Here is a 17,198-nt window from a genome sequence, read left to right on the forward strand (position 1 = left end):
GGAAAAAAAAAAAGTTGACTCAAAACAGATGAGGTCGTCTTGTTCGGTGCCATGTCTAGCATGAAGGTTTAAGTCCCAAGAATGAAGTTCATATCCTGACAGGGAGGAAGAATCCTGTGTTTTTTGGCTCACCTAAAAGTCAAGCCTCGTGTTTACCTTTCATTAAACCAGACATCCCACAATCCATCCCTTCACTCCCCGCCCGGAGGACACTTCTTCTTGCTCAGAGTCCGGACTCATGATTCTTCTATTTCACGTGTGAAGATGAATCGTATCTTCATCGTTAAGTGTTGGGTCAGATCTTGAAACGGTTGACTTCACACATGGACCAAGAGATAAGAGAGAAGTTCAACTGTTGCCACAAACGTTCATCTGCAGACCGGACTACACCCTGTCGGGCCAGATGAAGCCCAACTGAAGATGAAGCCCAACTGAAGATGAAGCCCAACTGAAGATGAAGCCCAACTGAAGAAGAAGACCAGTAACGTTCACCTTGTCTGCTGGAGTCTGCATTTCTATCAAGTGAATAACTTGACTTGGATAAAGATACTGAGCTGCTCTGGAAATGCGAGGAATTATTTTAGGGGAGAAGTTGAAGTGAACAAAAAAACAGACAGAAATGAGCAGAAGATTAATGTTTATCAAAGACAGAAACTGGTTTCAACACTAGATTAAGAGACACACTTTAAAGAAGAATTGATCTGGATTTCAACTTGAAAAGCACTCATAACACGGATACCTCTGCCAAGGTTTTTCACATGACTTTACTGTTTAAAAAAAAGGGTTGTATCCAATTTAAAAGGGTTATATCTTTTTTTAATCACCCTCATGTCGACTAAGGGTCGGGATTATTTCCAGAGTAATTTGTTCCTTTATAGGCAGAAATATACTTGCATTTCAATGTAGCCACTAGAGCTCAGGCTTTGTCTTCAGCAGTTAGCCTAGCAACACACACTAAAAACAAGCTTAAAATATAGAAATATATGATCAGTACGGAGGTATTCAAATGCGTTTAAGTGTCATTTTGAAACGAAGAAAAAAAGACCACTGGGTACCAGTTGCCACGTCGAATGTAAGGAAATAGATTTTTGTCTTTAACGCTAAATAAGAACAGATTGCTCTGAAAATAATCCCAACCCTTAGTGGACATCAGGGTGAGAAGAAAAGAGCCACAATTTGGGTGAACTATCAAACAACTTCCGATGATTTCAAATTTGTGTTTCCTAAAGAAAAAAACTCTCAGCACGAAACAAACTCCACAACACTCTCAATCTGAAACATTCCGAGGTCTCTATATCTACGTAGCGTCTTTAAGCAACAGCAAATAAGGACTAACAAACAAGCTTTTTCACATTAAAAGTCTTTTATGCCTTGATTTATAAAGTTAAGATTCTGTTACTGGGGCAACAGCAGTTAGAAGCCATACAGGCGAATGGGAAAATCCAGATAAAACTACTGAACACCACAACATTCTAATTTTATTCAACATTTTAAGAATAATCCTGAAAGATTTAAATCAATTTCTCGATTTATTTTGTAAAAAAAACAAGTGACCCGTGTTTTTAGAATTGTGTTTGCACAAGATAAAACCCCCAAAACATTTGGTTTTCTTCAGAATTAACTGCGAAAATAAGGCTCTAATGCATCCTTGAGTCTTGATAGCTCTACTTGTCATCTTAAATTAACAATAACAACAAAAATAAACATGTTTTTTTCATATGGAAGTCATGTATATGTTGTTGTGTTTTGTTAAGATAATATTCGGATCGTTTTTTTCACCGGTGCAGCAGCAGCAGTTAGTAGCCATACAAGTGAAAAACAGAACCTATAAACCTATCGTGTACCCAAATGAAACTGCAAAACACCTTCAAAATAACACCCTGAACGTTCACTGATAAGCACGTTTGAGGTATTCTGCTCTGAAACTTACGACCTATTGCGACCGAGTACCTGCTGACAACACACATGGAACATTATATCACTTTAATACAGGAACCTCAGGTCTCTCGTCACGACTGTGATGGCAGGAGACACTTTTCTTCTCCGACTTGAAACAAATACAATTAGCAGGACCAAAGTCTCGGGCAGACAATGGCGTAAAAAAAGCCTCCGCCTCCACCTAAAAACAGACCCGGAGAGAAACGACTTCTTGTTTCTGTCCGCGGCGCTGAGACTCACGCCGACTCACAGAGCAGACAACAATGCCGAGGCCGAGATAACAGGAAATGCCAGCTTATCAGACTCGGGAGGAACACGGCGACGCGAGGGAGAAGAACGCTCATATTAACAGACCCGCGGAGCCATTTTCTATAGACTCCAGTGTCAGCGGCTGCTTCTGTTGAAACTCATTAAACAGGTTTCAAATCAAATCTGAGGAGAAAAAAAAACTGATCCCAGTTCCAATTCATGGACCTTGATTTGTTTAGATTCCGTCGCCCTCTCGGTGGGAGTTTGTTTAATTTCACAGCCGAGGGAGCGCCAATGATTTTCTTACTTGTTCAACTTTGTCTGCGACTTATTACAGTAACGTTTCTATGCAGGAACCGACGTGTTTTCGCCGAAATAACTCATCACGGCAATTAATAATCCGTGTTTTAATCAGAGGGAACAACGTATAGAACGAGTCCAATCCTGGAAGATAATCTGGCTAAAGCTTGAGTGATGATGATTGGAGCTCGAGGAAAATCAAGAGTCCGCATCGTCGCACGTTACTTGTGACTGGTCGGATGAACTCCGACTAATCGAGGGGAAAATGGAGGAAATAAACAAGAAATGTGACTTGAAATTGATTCATAGCAAATAATTTATTCCTATAAAATCATGCCACTACTAGTTTTTTAAACTAACACATATTTAATTATATCTTACTTCTGTAATTTGATATTTTGTTAATAGTTCATTTTACATATCTTAATATCATCGGTATATTTTCAGTCTTTATCGTTATACTGTATGTTATTGTATTTTTTCTGTACATTGTACAACATTTTATTCTTGAATCTTGTTATTTCAAGATGTGTTTTATCTGTAACCGGTGCTGCTAGAATTGAGGATTTCTCAAATTTCTATGAATGAAAGTATCTATCTGTCTATTAAGCTAAAAGAAAATCCAACATTTTAATCTTACAAATTAAAATAAATACAATTTTTTTTAACACAATACCACATTTAAAACAAATAAAATAACCCAGTGGTTTTCAAATTGGTCCTAAAACCCAATTTTATTCCCTGTTTTTTTTACATGGCAAGATACTTTGTAGCTTTTTTTATTGCCTATTACTTGTTTTTATTGTATTATCTTGGTGTTATTAACTGGTTTTATTTTACACTTAGTGTCAACTGCTGTTGTTGTTAAGTGCTATATCAATAAAGTTGAATTGAAACAGCCAGCAGATTCTTCTTCCATCCAGGGTTGCCAGAGCCAGTCGGCATCCTCCTTCTTAACCTATCTTCAAATTAATATGGTCAATTTGGGGGACAATGTGGGACCATTAGAGGCTCAATGAGAATCACAAAATAAAATAATTTAAATTAAATGTTTATGTGACAAAAAGCCTAGACCTAAGCATCACCTTTGAGCTGATAAAACTATAACATAAATGGAAGGTGACAAAAGGTTTTGCATAATGACTCACAGCTCAGATCGACCGTTTGATATTTTCTCTAATCTTTTCAAAGGAAGCTTCAAAAACAGGATGATGATAAAATGATGTCGTCATTTCTTCCCTCTTCGTTTTATCTCAATGCAACTTAAATCCCTGGTCAGCAAATCAGTTCCACTCTGAGACAAAAGCTCGACTGGAACGCTGAGTTTCTGACGAGTGATTGTCGGGTCGTGGACCTTCAGAGGAGAAGGTCATGTGACTCACGGTTCACTCCACTGCTCAACCTGAACCAGCAGCTACAAGAAACAAAACTGTGTTCCTTTATTCTACCGTGTGTACGAACAGGTGGATGAATTTCAACCCATTTCAATTTCCAATCCAACAATAATACCCTACATTTATCATCATCTATATACATTTTTTTTTAAATATCTTTTTTTAGCTTATCATGTAGCGTTAACATCAATGAGCTCAATGTATGGAGGTAAATAAATGCCATAAAAATGTAGCATTTCAAATGTTCAACTTGTTTCATGTATTTATTTTATTCAACAATTTCTATATTAAAAGGTTTTCATTTGTTTTTTTTGAACAACTGAACTAAAAAATATGTCTGTTTTGTTTTTGTTTTTTTTTAAATAAAATTTTAAAATATTTATAAAGTCAATTTATTTATTATTTTCACATAGAGTTTCATATTCTGAGCACAAAAATTCAAAAATAAGTTTTATAAATTCAACCTTTTTTAATTCATAGGCTTTTTAATTCAATCTTAAAATGTTGGTTTGGTTTACTTCTCGGCCAATCACGCGACACACAAATGATCACATGACAAACGTATCTATCTCGGTCGATTTAATATGGCAGATTTTAAAAGTTTATTCTAAATAAAGCATCTAAATCTGTGTTTCTATAAGAGCTGGTGAATTTGTTTAAAGAGTAAATATACACCAGTGAATATACATGATTTTTTTCCTCGAAGTAATGCAACGTAACTGATAATGACCAGAAGAATAAATAACATTTATTCATGGAATAACTTCCATCTTTCATCAGGGGTTTAATGCACGTCTCAGTTATTTAAGGTTCGACTCAATCCTTCACATCCAGCCACGACGTGATGACGAGCAGGACCTTCAAGAGTCGACCACCATGTCAGCGATATCATCAGAGGAAAAAAAAAGAAAAGAGAGGATGTGAAAGCTTGCACATGGGGAAGCGATAAGCATCAAGGACCGACCGCTTCAAGCTGACTCGCCTCCAATAAGTGGCGGACGAGGCGTTTATGAGGAAAAAATTGAAGTGAAGAACTTTCTCGACGAGACGAACGAGGGACAAGAGTGCGAGACACGAGGAGGAGGGAGAGCGTGAGGCGAGGAGGAGATAGAGCGACGACGCCGACGACGACGTCTGAGGCTGTTTCCTAAGCTCTGGCCGTCACGCATGCTTAACCTTGCGCTGGCGTCTGAGCGACGCCGCTTGCATATCAATGATGTCGCGGAGTATCAGCAGAGCAGAGCCTCTTTTTCGTCCCGGCGTCTCAGGCTGGCGACGCCGGCGTGTTTTTCGTGTTGACACGAATACTTGTCCTGATTACAAGAGCTTGGAGTCCACAAGAAACAAATTGGATGAACCCCGAAGACGTCGTTCTCTCTCTCTCTTTCTCGAGTTCAGGTCAGAGAGACACAACAAGCTCCACTTTTCCACTGAGCTCCAGTTACAGGAAGTGTTTGAAAGCATCGCCTACTGTGCTGCGGTCTCCAGCGAAAAAGCTTCGCATAGTTTGGCGTCACTACGAGCAACAAAACACTTCCTGGGAGAAAAAAAAAAAACCACACACGTTACTTCGCCCGCAATTTTTTCGACCATTGTGGCGTCAGACAAAATAACAATTCATGCAGATCCTCACCCAACATGAGCTCCCTCTGGTCACATTAAATCTCTTGATATCTCGTACCATATTTCATACGACACAGTGCAATATCCATGACCTGTAGGGGGCGTATTCCCCGTGTGTACTCTGCAAAAACAACTACTTTAGCTCGCTAGCATCCATCAAGAAAGATTGCTAGATTTTTTAAATTAATTAATTAATTGTTTTTTAAATTGCACTCCTTCCCAGGTGCAAAACAAATAGACTCAAGGACTCATTCATTCCTCGGGCTATTAGATGGTACAATTCTGAGTTCGGGGGCAGGAGTGGAGTAAAAGTATCTGGATGTTCTGTTCTATATTAGTCTTTGTATCCTTTGTCTTTGTTGTTTTTCTTTGATCTATGTTCTTAACTTTATCTTTAGACTTAGATTGTATCATCTTGTTCTTTCTCTTTATTTCTCTTTGTTCTTGTTCTTATTTTATTTTGATTTATTTTTTATGAAAAATTGCTGTATTTGCTGTGGCTATTGGAAAAAACAATTTCCCGAAGGAGACCTCCTGAGGGATCCATAAAGTTCTACCTTACCTTACCTTACCTTAGAGAAGGAAATTAATTGACAGACATTTTTGCACCTCAGCTTCAAGAGTCAAACGCTAGAGCGGACGTTAGGGTCGGATTTTTAAAGCCGTTTCAGGAATGAATTAACTTTATATTATGAATTAACTTTAAATTATGAATTTGCGAAGACTTTTAAACCCATGGTGATAATAGCAGTTTAAACGTGTACAATGATGGACACTACTGTAGAAATGGACAACCTTTAACAAGAGATTCAACACTGACAAATGATAAAAGTATCACAGTATTTAAATAACAGTGGTCACATGGACTACAGTTCAACTAATCAGCATTAATGCAGCCCAGACAGATAAACTAATTCTTATTTTAAAACATCTTCTATGGTGTATTTTATGATCACAAATGAAATACAAATGCAATCAAAAGAATCAAAATGTTTGAAAAAATGATCTTTAAAATAGGATTTAAAACAGATTTTTTTTAAAATCTGTCACTACAGGATGTGATGTCATAACTAGTCACATTCTGAATGCCTGTTACTTCCCGTACCTACAGCAATAATAAAGCTTTCACTGCCACTTAAATGAGGTCATTTTTGTATTGTAAGAAAAAAACAGAGAGAAAGAAAACATTTCATTGTATTTGTGAAATGTGTCAAAAATGCTCTTGTGTCTCTTGTTAAATAAAAAGTATATTTTTTCTCGAGTCATACATTTTGATAATTCTTTTTTTTCCAAAGCATCTTTTTCTGCATCTGTGTCGACGTGTTGGTTGATTTTAAAGTTCAAGTTCTTTATTTGTCAAATGTACATGTATCAAGACATACAGCATAAATGAAATTGTGGTCCACTCAGACCCACAATGCAAAACATGAAGTAAACAATGAAAGGACATTTAAAAATAAAATAAATAATCAATAATAGGTTTGTTATTTTCTAAGATGGTTCAAAACATTGAAACTAAAGGATTTTTACAATTATTATAATTATAATTTTTCATTAAAGTTTACTGACATAAAAAACATATTTTACAATGCATTTTCATTCACTTTGACATGAAGGACTCTTTCCACTTATCTTAACCCTTGTTTTATCTCAGGGTCAAGGTGACCCGATGTCCCGAAAAACAAAACAAATGTGTTTGTGGTATCCCTTGTGTTGTCTCTTGGTCAAGGTGAATGACCTCCCTGGCTTCCATAAAGACATATGCAGTTGTGGAGGTCGTTCACCTTGACTCAGAGACAACACAAGGGATACTTCAAACACATTTGTTTTCAGGGCTTCAGGTCACCTTGAGCCTGATAAACAAGAGTCAAGGTGACGCAGAGGCTCGAACACAAATGTGTTTGTGGTATCCCTTGTGTTGTCTCCGGGTCAAGGTGACGCAGAGGCTCGGAAACAAATGTGTTTGTGGTATCCCTTGTGTTGTCTCAGGGTCAAGATAAACAACCATCACCACTGCATATGTATTTCTGGATAGAAAAGTTACACAATTGTCAGAAAGTGTCGCCATAAGGCTTTAGCTTAAACTAATAAAATAATATTAATAATATTCAAATAAATAAAAAATAAATGGATAAAGAATCAGTTTGAATGTAAATGTCTCTTTAGGTTTCACCTCCTCAGTAGGTCAAATTATCTCATCAAAACTTTATTTAAAAGAAAAAAGTGTGTGTACTTTGTGCGTTGTGCGTGTTGTGTTGCAGTACGACTCGACTCGACGTCAGTCAAAAAAAAAAAACGGCCTCTCACGGACGTAGCGCTGTCATATCGAGGGAAGTTTTCGATGACTCATCATTTCGGGGACGTCGAGCCCCTCACCTCCGCTATTCCCTCGCCAGCCTCACACCTTATCTGATGGTGATGAAGGGCCCCCCGTGTCACGTCAATCCCCCCCTCAAGGACGCAGAGAGGTGCGAAGAGAGGGTGCTGACTACAGAGAGTATCCGGGTGATTGACACGTCACCCCTTCTTTAAAAAAAAACAGCTCCTTCACACACACACACACACGCACACACACAGCTCAATAAGAGGCTTTGATAGCAGTGCGAGCTGGCGCACTACATCTCTGGCAGCAGGGATAAGAGCAAGAGCAGGGGGGACGCCATCAGATAACAACTTTTAACAGGCTCTGTGTATAGCTGGTTAAAAAGTGTTTCCATCAAGCCCTTGTCAAGCTGCCATTACCACTTTTGTTTGAAGAGAGAGCAGACACACACACACACACACACACACACACAAAAAAGGAGCTGGTATATCAGCGTGCCCTCGGATTTTCCCCGCTATCCTGGGCGGAAGCTGATCTAAAATGCTGCGAGGATGAAAACATTGACAGCAGTTTGAAGCTGATACCTTTCATTTAGTGTCAGTCGTGGTGACGGCTCAGAGGCACGAGGGTCCGCCGTCGCTGGAACAAGTGGGTACATCGTGGAGCAGACGACGACACAGCGGGAGCATTTATTTTTAGGCTTTTTTTTAACTAAATATTATAATTCAACATTAATCCTTCAGTGTTTCACAAAAAAAAATTAAATCACCTGAATGTGCTTCAATTAATTTGGTGTTTTTTTTTATGGTACTCAGCATAAGATAACAAAACACGTTTAAAGATATTCAAAATAAATATTTTGTTAACAGGAAAAGTGCAAAAATGTTACAAAACCACACGTTAAATATCTATGATAAATACAGTTTTTCAAAAGAAACTCAGGTCTGAGAAAGTCCTTTTTTGGGTTTCAATACTTTTGATATCTGACAAAGTAAAAGTATAAGTATTACTCTGCAATGCTTCGTAGTATTCCTCTGTGTGTTTCTGTAGTATTACTCAGTGAGTCTCCATAGTATTACTCTTCAAGGCTCCATAGTATTACTCTGGGAGTCTCAGTATAAGTATACAAAATGATTTCTATTCCTAGTTAGTTAAGTGGTTCCCAATCTATTTTTGATGCGCCCCAATATGTACACATTTAAGAGTGTGTATTTATAGTATTACATGTAAGGATATTTCCAGATGAATGTATTCTGCTGTGATTCATTTCATTGAAGTGTAGTGCACTCCAGCAGAGAGAAGGAAATTGTGTGTACAACTCAGGATGATTCATCTAAACCAAAAATATTGGGAAGATTCAAAGACGAGATCTAATGATCGTCTTCTTCTAATTTACTCCGTGTTTTGATTTCTGTACTAAACTTTACTTGTTACAAAAGTGCACTTGATTAAAAGGCACACTAAGCGTGGTGAGGCTTCATGGTAATATTTCTTCGTAGACTGGCGGAATAATACTACAGAGACTCACGGAGAAATACTGCAGAGACTCACAAAGTAATACTATGGAGACTCACAGAGTAATATTATGGAGACCCACAGAGTAACAAGACAGCAACTTGTGGAATAAAACAACGGAGATTCCTGTAATATTGCTACGAAGGCTAGCGGAAAAATGCTATGGAAACTTACAGAGTAATACTATGGAGCATTGTGGAGTAATACTACAAAGAGTAACGAAATAATACTATGAAGAATCACAAAGTCATACTATGGAGTATCGCAGATTAATACTATGGAGCCTTGAAGAGTAATACTACGAAGCATTGCAGAGTAATACTGTGGAGGCTCACAGAGTAATACTACGGAGACTCCTGAAGTAATACTGCGGAGACTCACAGAGTAATACAACGGAGCCTTGTGGAGTTATGCCATTGAGACTCAGAGTAATACTATGAAGGCTAGCAGAGTAATACTACAGAGACTAACAAAATAATACTATGAAGACTCACAAAGTTATACTACAGGGACTCACAGAGTAATACTATGGAGACTCCTGAGGTAATACTATGGCGACTCATGGAGTTATACTTTGGAGGCTCACAAAAAAATATTATGGAGCCTTGCAGAGTAATACTACAGAGACTCACAGAGTAATACTAAGGAGACTAATGATGTAATACTACAGAGACTCATTGAGTAATACTTCGGAGACTCACAGAGTAATGCTATGGAGCCTTGCAGAGTAATACTATGGAGATTTATGGAGTAATACTATGGAGACTCCTGAATTAATACTACGGCGACTCATGGAGTAATACTTTGGAGGCTCCCAAAAAATATTATGGAGCCTTGCAGAGTAATACTATGGAGACTCACAGAGTAATATGGAGATTTACAGAGTAATACTAAGGAGATTTACAGAGTAATAGTATGGAGACTCCTGAATTAATACTACGGAGACTAACTGAGAAATACTATAAAGACATAGAATAACGAAGTAACACTATGGACTAATATTACTGACACACAGATTTGTGGTGTATTACTACGAAGGAAAATACTACAGAGCCTGGCGGTGCATTTTGTAACTTACCAAAGTGGTACCAAAATATTTCAACATTGTAAACCACAAAGAAAACAGTTTAGTGTCCGTAAGTAAAACCAGTGTTAAAACGTTAATACATACTACGGATAAAACAATCCTCACTGGCTTTGATTTAGGAACTCCGGTTTCCTCCAACAGTCAGAGGTCATTCTTAAAGTGATAGCTCACCCTAAATTCAAATACACGCTCAGAGTTTCTTCCGCCTCTCACCCAGAGTAGCTGGGATCATCATCAAAGGGGGGAAATGACTGAATATTGTTTCTTCAGCTGATCTATGACTGCATCGAAAGAAATACACCGATGACTTTATGAATGTGATTCCAATTTAAACGCAACAGTTGTTATTTCCTAACAGTATCGTCCAATCGATCACAACCGTGTTGTGTGTGTCGCTGCTCCGTGTTGTGTGTGTCGCTGCTCCGTGTTGTGTGTGTCGCTGCTCAACCGCTCGCTCTCGGCTCCGTCCATGAACTCATTAAACCCACCGACGAACAACTGCTCGTTCACGGCGTCGTGGCAGCAGCTGATGTTTTGACGACGCGGGGGAACAGACGCCATTGTACGGCGGTGTGTTGTGCACTTCTATTTTCACTTTTTGGTCCTCATGTAATGTGACTCACTCCGTCATAGCCAGAGTGGCAGACCGGGTAATCACTCCCAGCATGCAGTGCTTTCCTTCAGAGTCTGTTGCGGTGCTGCAGTCCAAGAGACACTTTCACAACAAGAACAGTGATCTCGATACGACCCGCCGACATCTATTGACATGTTTTTTTTAAAACATATTGAACCGTGTCACTTCTTCTGCAGACAGGCTCGGAGATGGAAAAAAAAACCTGAACGTCTCGGCTCAGAACCACGATCCCCCCGAGAAACTATGTGAAATATGTTGCTCCGACTGCCAGAGAGTGAAACCTAGACTTGTTGAACTACTGCAGTACGCAGCCTGTGGTCGTGTTCTGTCACTTCCAATCCAAATCAAGTACAGACTATAATGCAGGTATAGAGAGATGGGAGAGGAGGGAGGAGAGGAAGGGAGGGAGAGTGGGAGGGAGAGTCTGTCTCACCAGAAGCCGAGACCGAACGAACGAGAAGAAGAGTTTTATAGTCATTTATATAAGGAATTATAGTCAGTATATTGGAAACATGGTCCGGTTTCTGCTCTGGTTATTTTTTAAAGCATGAAAAACTGACGATTTCTTCTCTTTTCCTCGTATTTAAGTCCGTTAAACTGGTTTATCCAACAGTTAGACTAACGGTCTTTTTTCAAGGTTGACTTCGACACTCGCCGCGATGATTGACGGACGAGGTCAGATACTGAATGATGAAATCTGTGAATGTGAGGCCAGATGAGTCAAATAAAGCAATTAAAATGTGAAAAGCTTAAAGAAAATGCAAATGGTGGAGTTTTTTGGGTTTTTTTTTTTTGGGTCATCCAGGTCAAGTGTGAAGTAGGTCAAGGGGTCAAGTATACGAGTTTTAACGAGGGAAGAACTTGGATATGTTAAGAGTGGAGCTTCTTAAGTCATGAGAAGGGAACAGAAATAACCAAAGTTACGGTTATAAATAAACCGATCTCAGTTACAGACGCTGACTTGGTATCTGACTTCAAAATATAAAAAGGTGCAGATGCTCCTTCAGCGGTGGCTACGCTATCTTCAAAGATCTTAAAATAAGATAGGGTCTTTTTTGTAGCTTGTGGTCTTTTATTTGGACTTTTAATGTCCTCCACAAGCTTGCATTGGTTTTATACAAGCACTCTAATTTCCTCCCACACTCAAAAAAAATCCTACAGATGGTAATCGATGAGTTAAACCCTTGTGTTAGCTCAGGGTCAAGGTGACCCAAAGTCCCAAAAACAAATGTGTTTGTGGTATCCTTTGTGTTATCTCTGAGTCTGGGTGACCCAAACGCCCGAAAACAAATGTGTTTCTGGTATCACCTGTGTCGTCTCTGGGTCAAGGTGACCCAAAGGCCCGAAAACAAATGTGTTTGTAGTATCCCTTTTGTTATCTCAGGGTCAAGGTGACCCAAAGGCCCGAAAAAAAATGTGTTTGTGGTAGCCCCTGTGTTGTCTCTGGGTCAAGGTGACCCAAAGGCCTGAAAACAAATGTGTTTCTGGTATCACTTGTGTTCTTTCTGGGTCAAGGCTACCCAAAGGCCTGAAATCAAATTTGTTTGTGGTATCCCTTTTGTTATCTCAGGGTCAAGGTGACCCAAAGGCCTGAAAACACATTTGTTTCTGGTATCCCTTGTGTTATCTCAGGGTCAAGGTGACCCAAAGGCCTGAAAACACATTTGTTTCTGGTATCCCTTGTGTTATCTCAGGGTCAAGGTGACCCAAAAGCCTGAAAATAAATGTGTTTGTGGTATCCCTTGTGTTGTCTCTGGGTCAAGGTGAACAACCTCCACCACTGAATATGTATTTCTGGAGTTTGTTCACCTTTGTTTACACGATGAATGCTAATACACCACCATTTTCTATAGAATTTCTATAGATTCTTCCCTTATACGGTCTTGAGATTGTCACCGTCCCAATCTTACTTTTGAGATTGCTGCTGTGGTGTAGAAAACTGGGTCCTCCTTAGATGACTGAAAAAAAAACTAAGTCTCGATTTGTCATTATGCGAAATAAATGCAACTTAGATGTGAATCCCACAGATAATGATCTGGAATTGTGAACTTGTCCTGTCCCTGCTCCTGCCAAACTTGGACTTACTGCTAGGGCTGTGTACTGGCAAGAATCTGGTGATAGGATACGTATCAGATAGAAGAGCAACGATAATATATATTGTGATATAATTTGATACTGTAAAGACAACAATATATGTGATTGTAGGAGAACTGTGATAGCATAGAAAACACACAATGCTAACACTGGGATCTATATTTTAATTTAATTTTTGCCTATATTTCGATATTTCAATATTTGCATGTTAATTGATAATTAAAAAATGTATGCAGGGATGTTCTTGAAAAGAAACATTTGCAATATTTAAGTGTATTTTCGTACACCCCTACTTACTTCCCAGTACATGAACCCATCACTTGCCTCTAATACAACACATATTTACAGCCACAGGTTCGACAATTTGGTTCATGTCTTCCTGACACATAAATACTGAGCCACGTTATCATTATATCGCTGGTGACACGAAAAAACAACTTTCCTCTGTGGCAAAAAAACACAAATTATCAAAACATCACAGACCGAAGCTAATGAAGCCAGTGACGGTCAGTCGCAGCCGGTTCCTTACATCAACAACAAGAAGTCTTCATATCTACAGAGGTCGCAGCAGAGGTCAACACCACAACACTGTGAACTAATGATCCTGTGGATCGGCTCAGCTTTTCACCCTCGTACTTTTTGCTCCAGTGTGCTGTAGCTCTCGCTCGCTTCGCTCGTGGAACCCCCGCTGTGCTGCGGAAAATTAAAAACAACAACAAGGCAACACTGGGTCTTTTTTTTTTTCTCATCTGTGATACATGGCACTGATAAACAAGGTTGCTTGTTAGGAGACAAATCACTAGTTTATTTTCTTTCTTTTCTTTCTTTTATGCGTCTCACTTCCTAGATCAAGGTTGAGAGAAAAAAACAAGCGGCTATTGTTAGGTGGATAGAGAGTCGCGACACCATGAAGGACGACAGAGTAGTTGTCGTGTGAAAATGATAGAAAACATCACAAGGTACTAAAATCTTTGCTACTCGAATCTGGACTTTTGTCCTCTGCCAAGACAGACATTTTAAAGATAGATGTAATTTTCAGGAATCTTTTTCTTTTTAAAGGGTCCAAGAAAACAGTAGATGAAACTTTTTCTTCAGATTTGTACTAGACTTTATTCCTCGTTATTGTTTGGAAGAGGCTGGAGCTCCAGAATGCTAACGCCATCTGCTGTCCTATTAATTTGACTTTACGATATAAATGAGATTTCCAATTGTCTCATCGTCAAACAAAACAAATAAAGGACAATGATATCAGATGCAGGAAAATTAACTGTGGGTGGAAATTACTATCTGTGTTTGTTTTGTTTTTTTCACCTCTTTTAATCTTTTTTGAATTATTTTTAATTCAATGTTAATTCAAGTTGCCACGATAGTGGCAAGACGATTTAATTTCACATAATTTACAAAGTTAACTACCAGATCACTATGGTCTTGTTCAATAACAGAAGTATTCTATACAGTATATACAGTATATACACTTAGGAACATTCTCTATTTCTGCAAAAATAAATATATATTTTCGCGTGCCTCTCCTTTTGTGTTCTGACCTTTCAATAAGTCTTCAGTAAAGACACATATTGGGGGTCATTGCTTTCCTGTATCTGACTCATTGTTGTTGACATATGTTGAGTATTATGTCCAAAAACGTCTAAAGACAATCGATTTTTAAAATTCCTTAAACAGATGATCCGATAGAGATAGAAACAATTTTCAACTGTCTTTCTACAGGAAGTCGTTTTTTTGGAGGAAAAAAAAGAAGAAACATAAATAAAAAATAAATAATTAATATCCTTGTTTGCTGACAGTCAGCTTAAAAATGATACTTCTTAAGCTTAATACTATGACACACGAAGCTACAGACGTTATTGTACATACAGTATTATTATTATATATAAACACGTTTAACGTTGTTAAACTATCTTCGAAGAAAAATGTCTTCATTTTAACCCAGTAAAAAATCTTGAATATGAAGCGAACTCAGCAGCAGCAGCAGCAGCAGCAGCAGAAATTTACCAAAATAAAACACAATATTACTAAAAACTCAAATATTCCACCCAAGCTTACATACCACTGCTTAACATTTGGAATGTTAAAATACCCTTCAATAAAGAAGATTATTTGTCACCAAACACCACTAATATATTTAGAATCATAACTCCTTTGGTTATATAATGTTTCTATTTAATTTACTATCCTGACTTGGTTCGGATTTAACCAAAAAATGCGCTACAATAGTCCGGTAGTCTGCCCACTGCCTGGTGTAGCTGGGACCCGAACACGTTAAGCAAATAAAATATACAACAACATAATGTTAAGAAATTCAAACAAAACGCTAAAAAGACACCGAACAAAATGAAATAGTTATTAAAAAAACCCCGACATATTAGTCGTTAAGTTTTTAAGAAGTTACGCCAGAAAAATGAAATAATAACATGATAATAATTGTAAAATAGTGAATCGTTCCCTGAACACGCACTGGTCACACGCACGGACGAGGCGCAGACAGAATCCTCGCTGCACGACCGTAGCTGTCAGTGAACGCAACACCGCGTCCAGACACCGCGGACTCAACGAAACTATAACAACACACACTAAAAATAACATGAAGCGAACCTTCCTGTGGTCATTGAACTCAACACAACCAGCGACTTTTACGACAGTTTTAAAATAAAATAAAACAACATAAAAATCCAGCGCGATGTGAGAATCTGGAAACAAGCGGAGCGGGTCAACTTTCCGCCCGCCCTCCCCTCTCTCTCCCCCGTGTCTCCCCCCCAACAACAGCCTCCCCCCTCACGGTCCATAAAAACTTACTTTTCTCTGGCCTGGCTGTCGGACGGCACCGAGCTACTCTTGCCTTTGGCGTACATGCTTGCAGAGAACGCGGCGATTGTCACGCACCTGTCAACCCATCACAACCTCCCCGGGCACAGCCCCGTCACCATGGCGACACCGGCAGCGGCGCCTCCCATTGGACGCCGCTGCCGCTCCGCCCCGCCCACTCGCCATGACAACGGCGCGTGAGTGACGGGAGCGACGCAAGCCCCACCCATCGCGAACGCGCACGAGGGGGGATTTGAAACCGTCCGACCAGGATTCCTTTTTATAGACAATCGCTCTCCTCTAGTGATGTACACGCGCGCACACACGCACACGCACGCGCAAAAACACACGGAACATTTTTTTTGTTGTTGTTAATGGACACGTGTGTCGAGATGTCCAAAGCATGATGGGAGTAAAAAGATGTGAAGCTGCAGAGTGAGAGAAAAACTGTTTGACATCAGTTAGAATTTGACTCTTTTTAGTGAGTCACAGTCGGTCCATGTTCTCATCCGAGGCTCGTCCAGATGATCCAGTTTGGTGGTCAGGACCAGACCAGGCGATGAAGGTGTGAGTGATGGTCACACCTGAAGCACCTCAGTAACTGTACAGGCTCTACTCCAGGTCTATAGTGCATGACAAAGCTCCTCAAAACAACACATCCGCCAAGAAATCACCATTTTCCTTTTCTTTATTGTAAGTAAGTAAGTAATTTTTATTTGTGTAGCGCTTTTCCAGACCAGGGTCACAAAGCTCTTAAACAATCAAAACAATATTCAATAAAGCATATCCTTTAAAGGGCAAGATAAAACTGATAACACAACAGGAGTTCCAGAAAATCAAGGAAAAGCCTGAACAAATAAAAACGTCTTAAGATGTTTCTTGAAGGAGTCAGTAGATCCATCAAGCGCAAAGAGAGAGGAAGATCGTTCCAAAGCTTAGGAGCAACAGCCTGGAAGGATTTCTCTCCTCTGGTCCTGAAGCGTGTTCAGGAACCATCAGTAGGTTCTGATCCACAGACCTCAGAGCCCGAGCTGGGGTGTAAGGCTGGATCAGATCAGTGATGTAAGGAGGAGTCTGACCATGAATAGATCTGAAAGTAAGAACCAGAATTATAAAGTTGATCCTGAAAGAAACTGGCAGCCAGTGAAGAGTTTTAAGGATCGGAGAAATGTGAGTTCTTCTACTAGAGCAGGTCAAAATTCTCGCTGCAGAGTTCTGAAT

At 39.2% G+C, this 17,198-nt stretch overlaps 1 protein-coding gene across 2 annotated transcripts in view; it reads right to left on the minus strand.

The window, feature by feature from the left end:
- ssbp2a (single stranded DNA binding protein 2a) overlaps nucleotides 1-16,102 on the minus strand; it is a 53,750-nt gene extending 37,648 nt beyond the window's left edge. For both annotated transcript variants that reach the window (XM_087801940.1, XM_087801931.1), the window contains exon 1: nucleotides 15,969-16,102. In XM_087801940.1, coding sequence (XP_087658066.1) covers nucleotides 15,969-16,024 — 56 coding nt within the window. In that variant the 5' untranslated portion in view covers nucleotides 16,025-16,102. The remainder of the gene's footprint in view (nucleotides 1-15,968) is intronic.
- Nucleotides 16,103-17,198: the final 1,096 nt, after the last annotated feature.

Source organism: Callionymus lyra, chromosome 1 (assembly GCF_982586985.1).
Source record: "Callionymus lyra chromosome 1, fCalLyr1.hap1.1, whole genome shotgun sequence".
Classification (NCBI taxonomy): domain Eukaryota; kingdom Metazoa; phylum Chordata; class Actinopteri; order Syngnathiformes; family Callionymidae; genus Callionymus; species Callionymus lyra.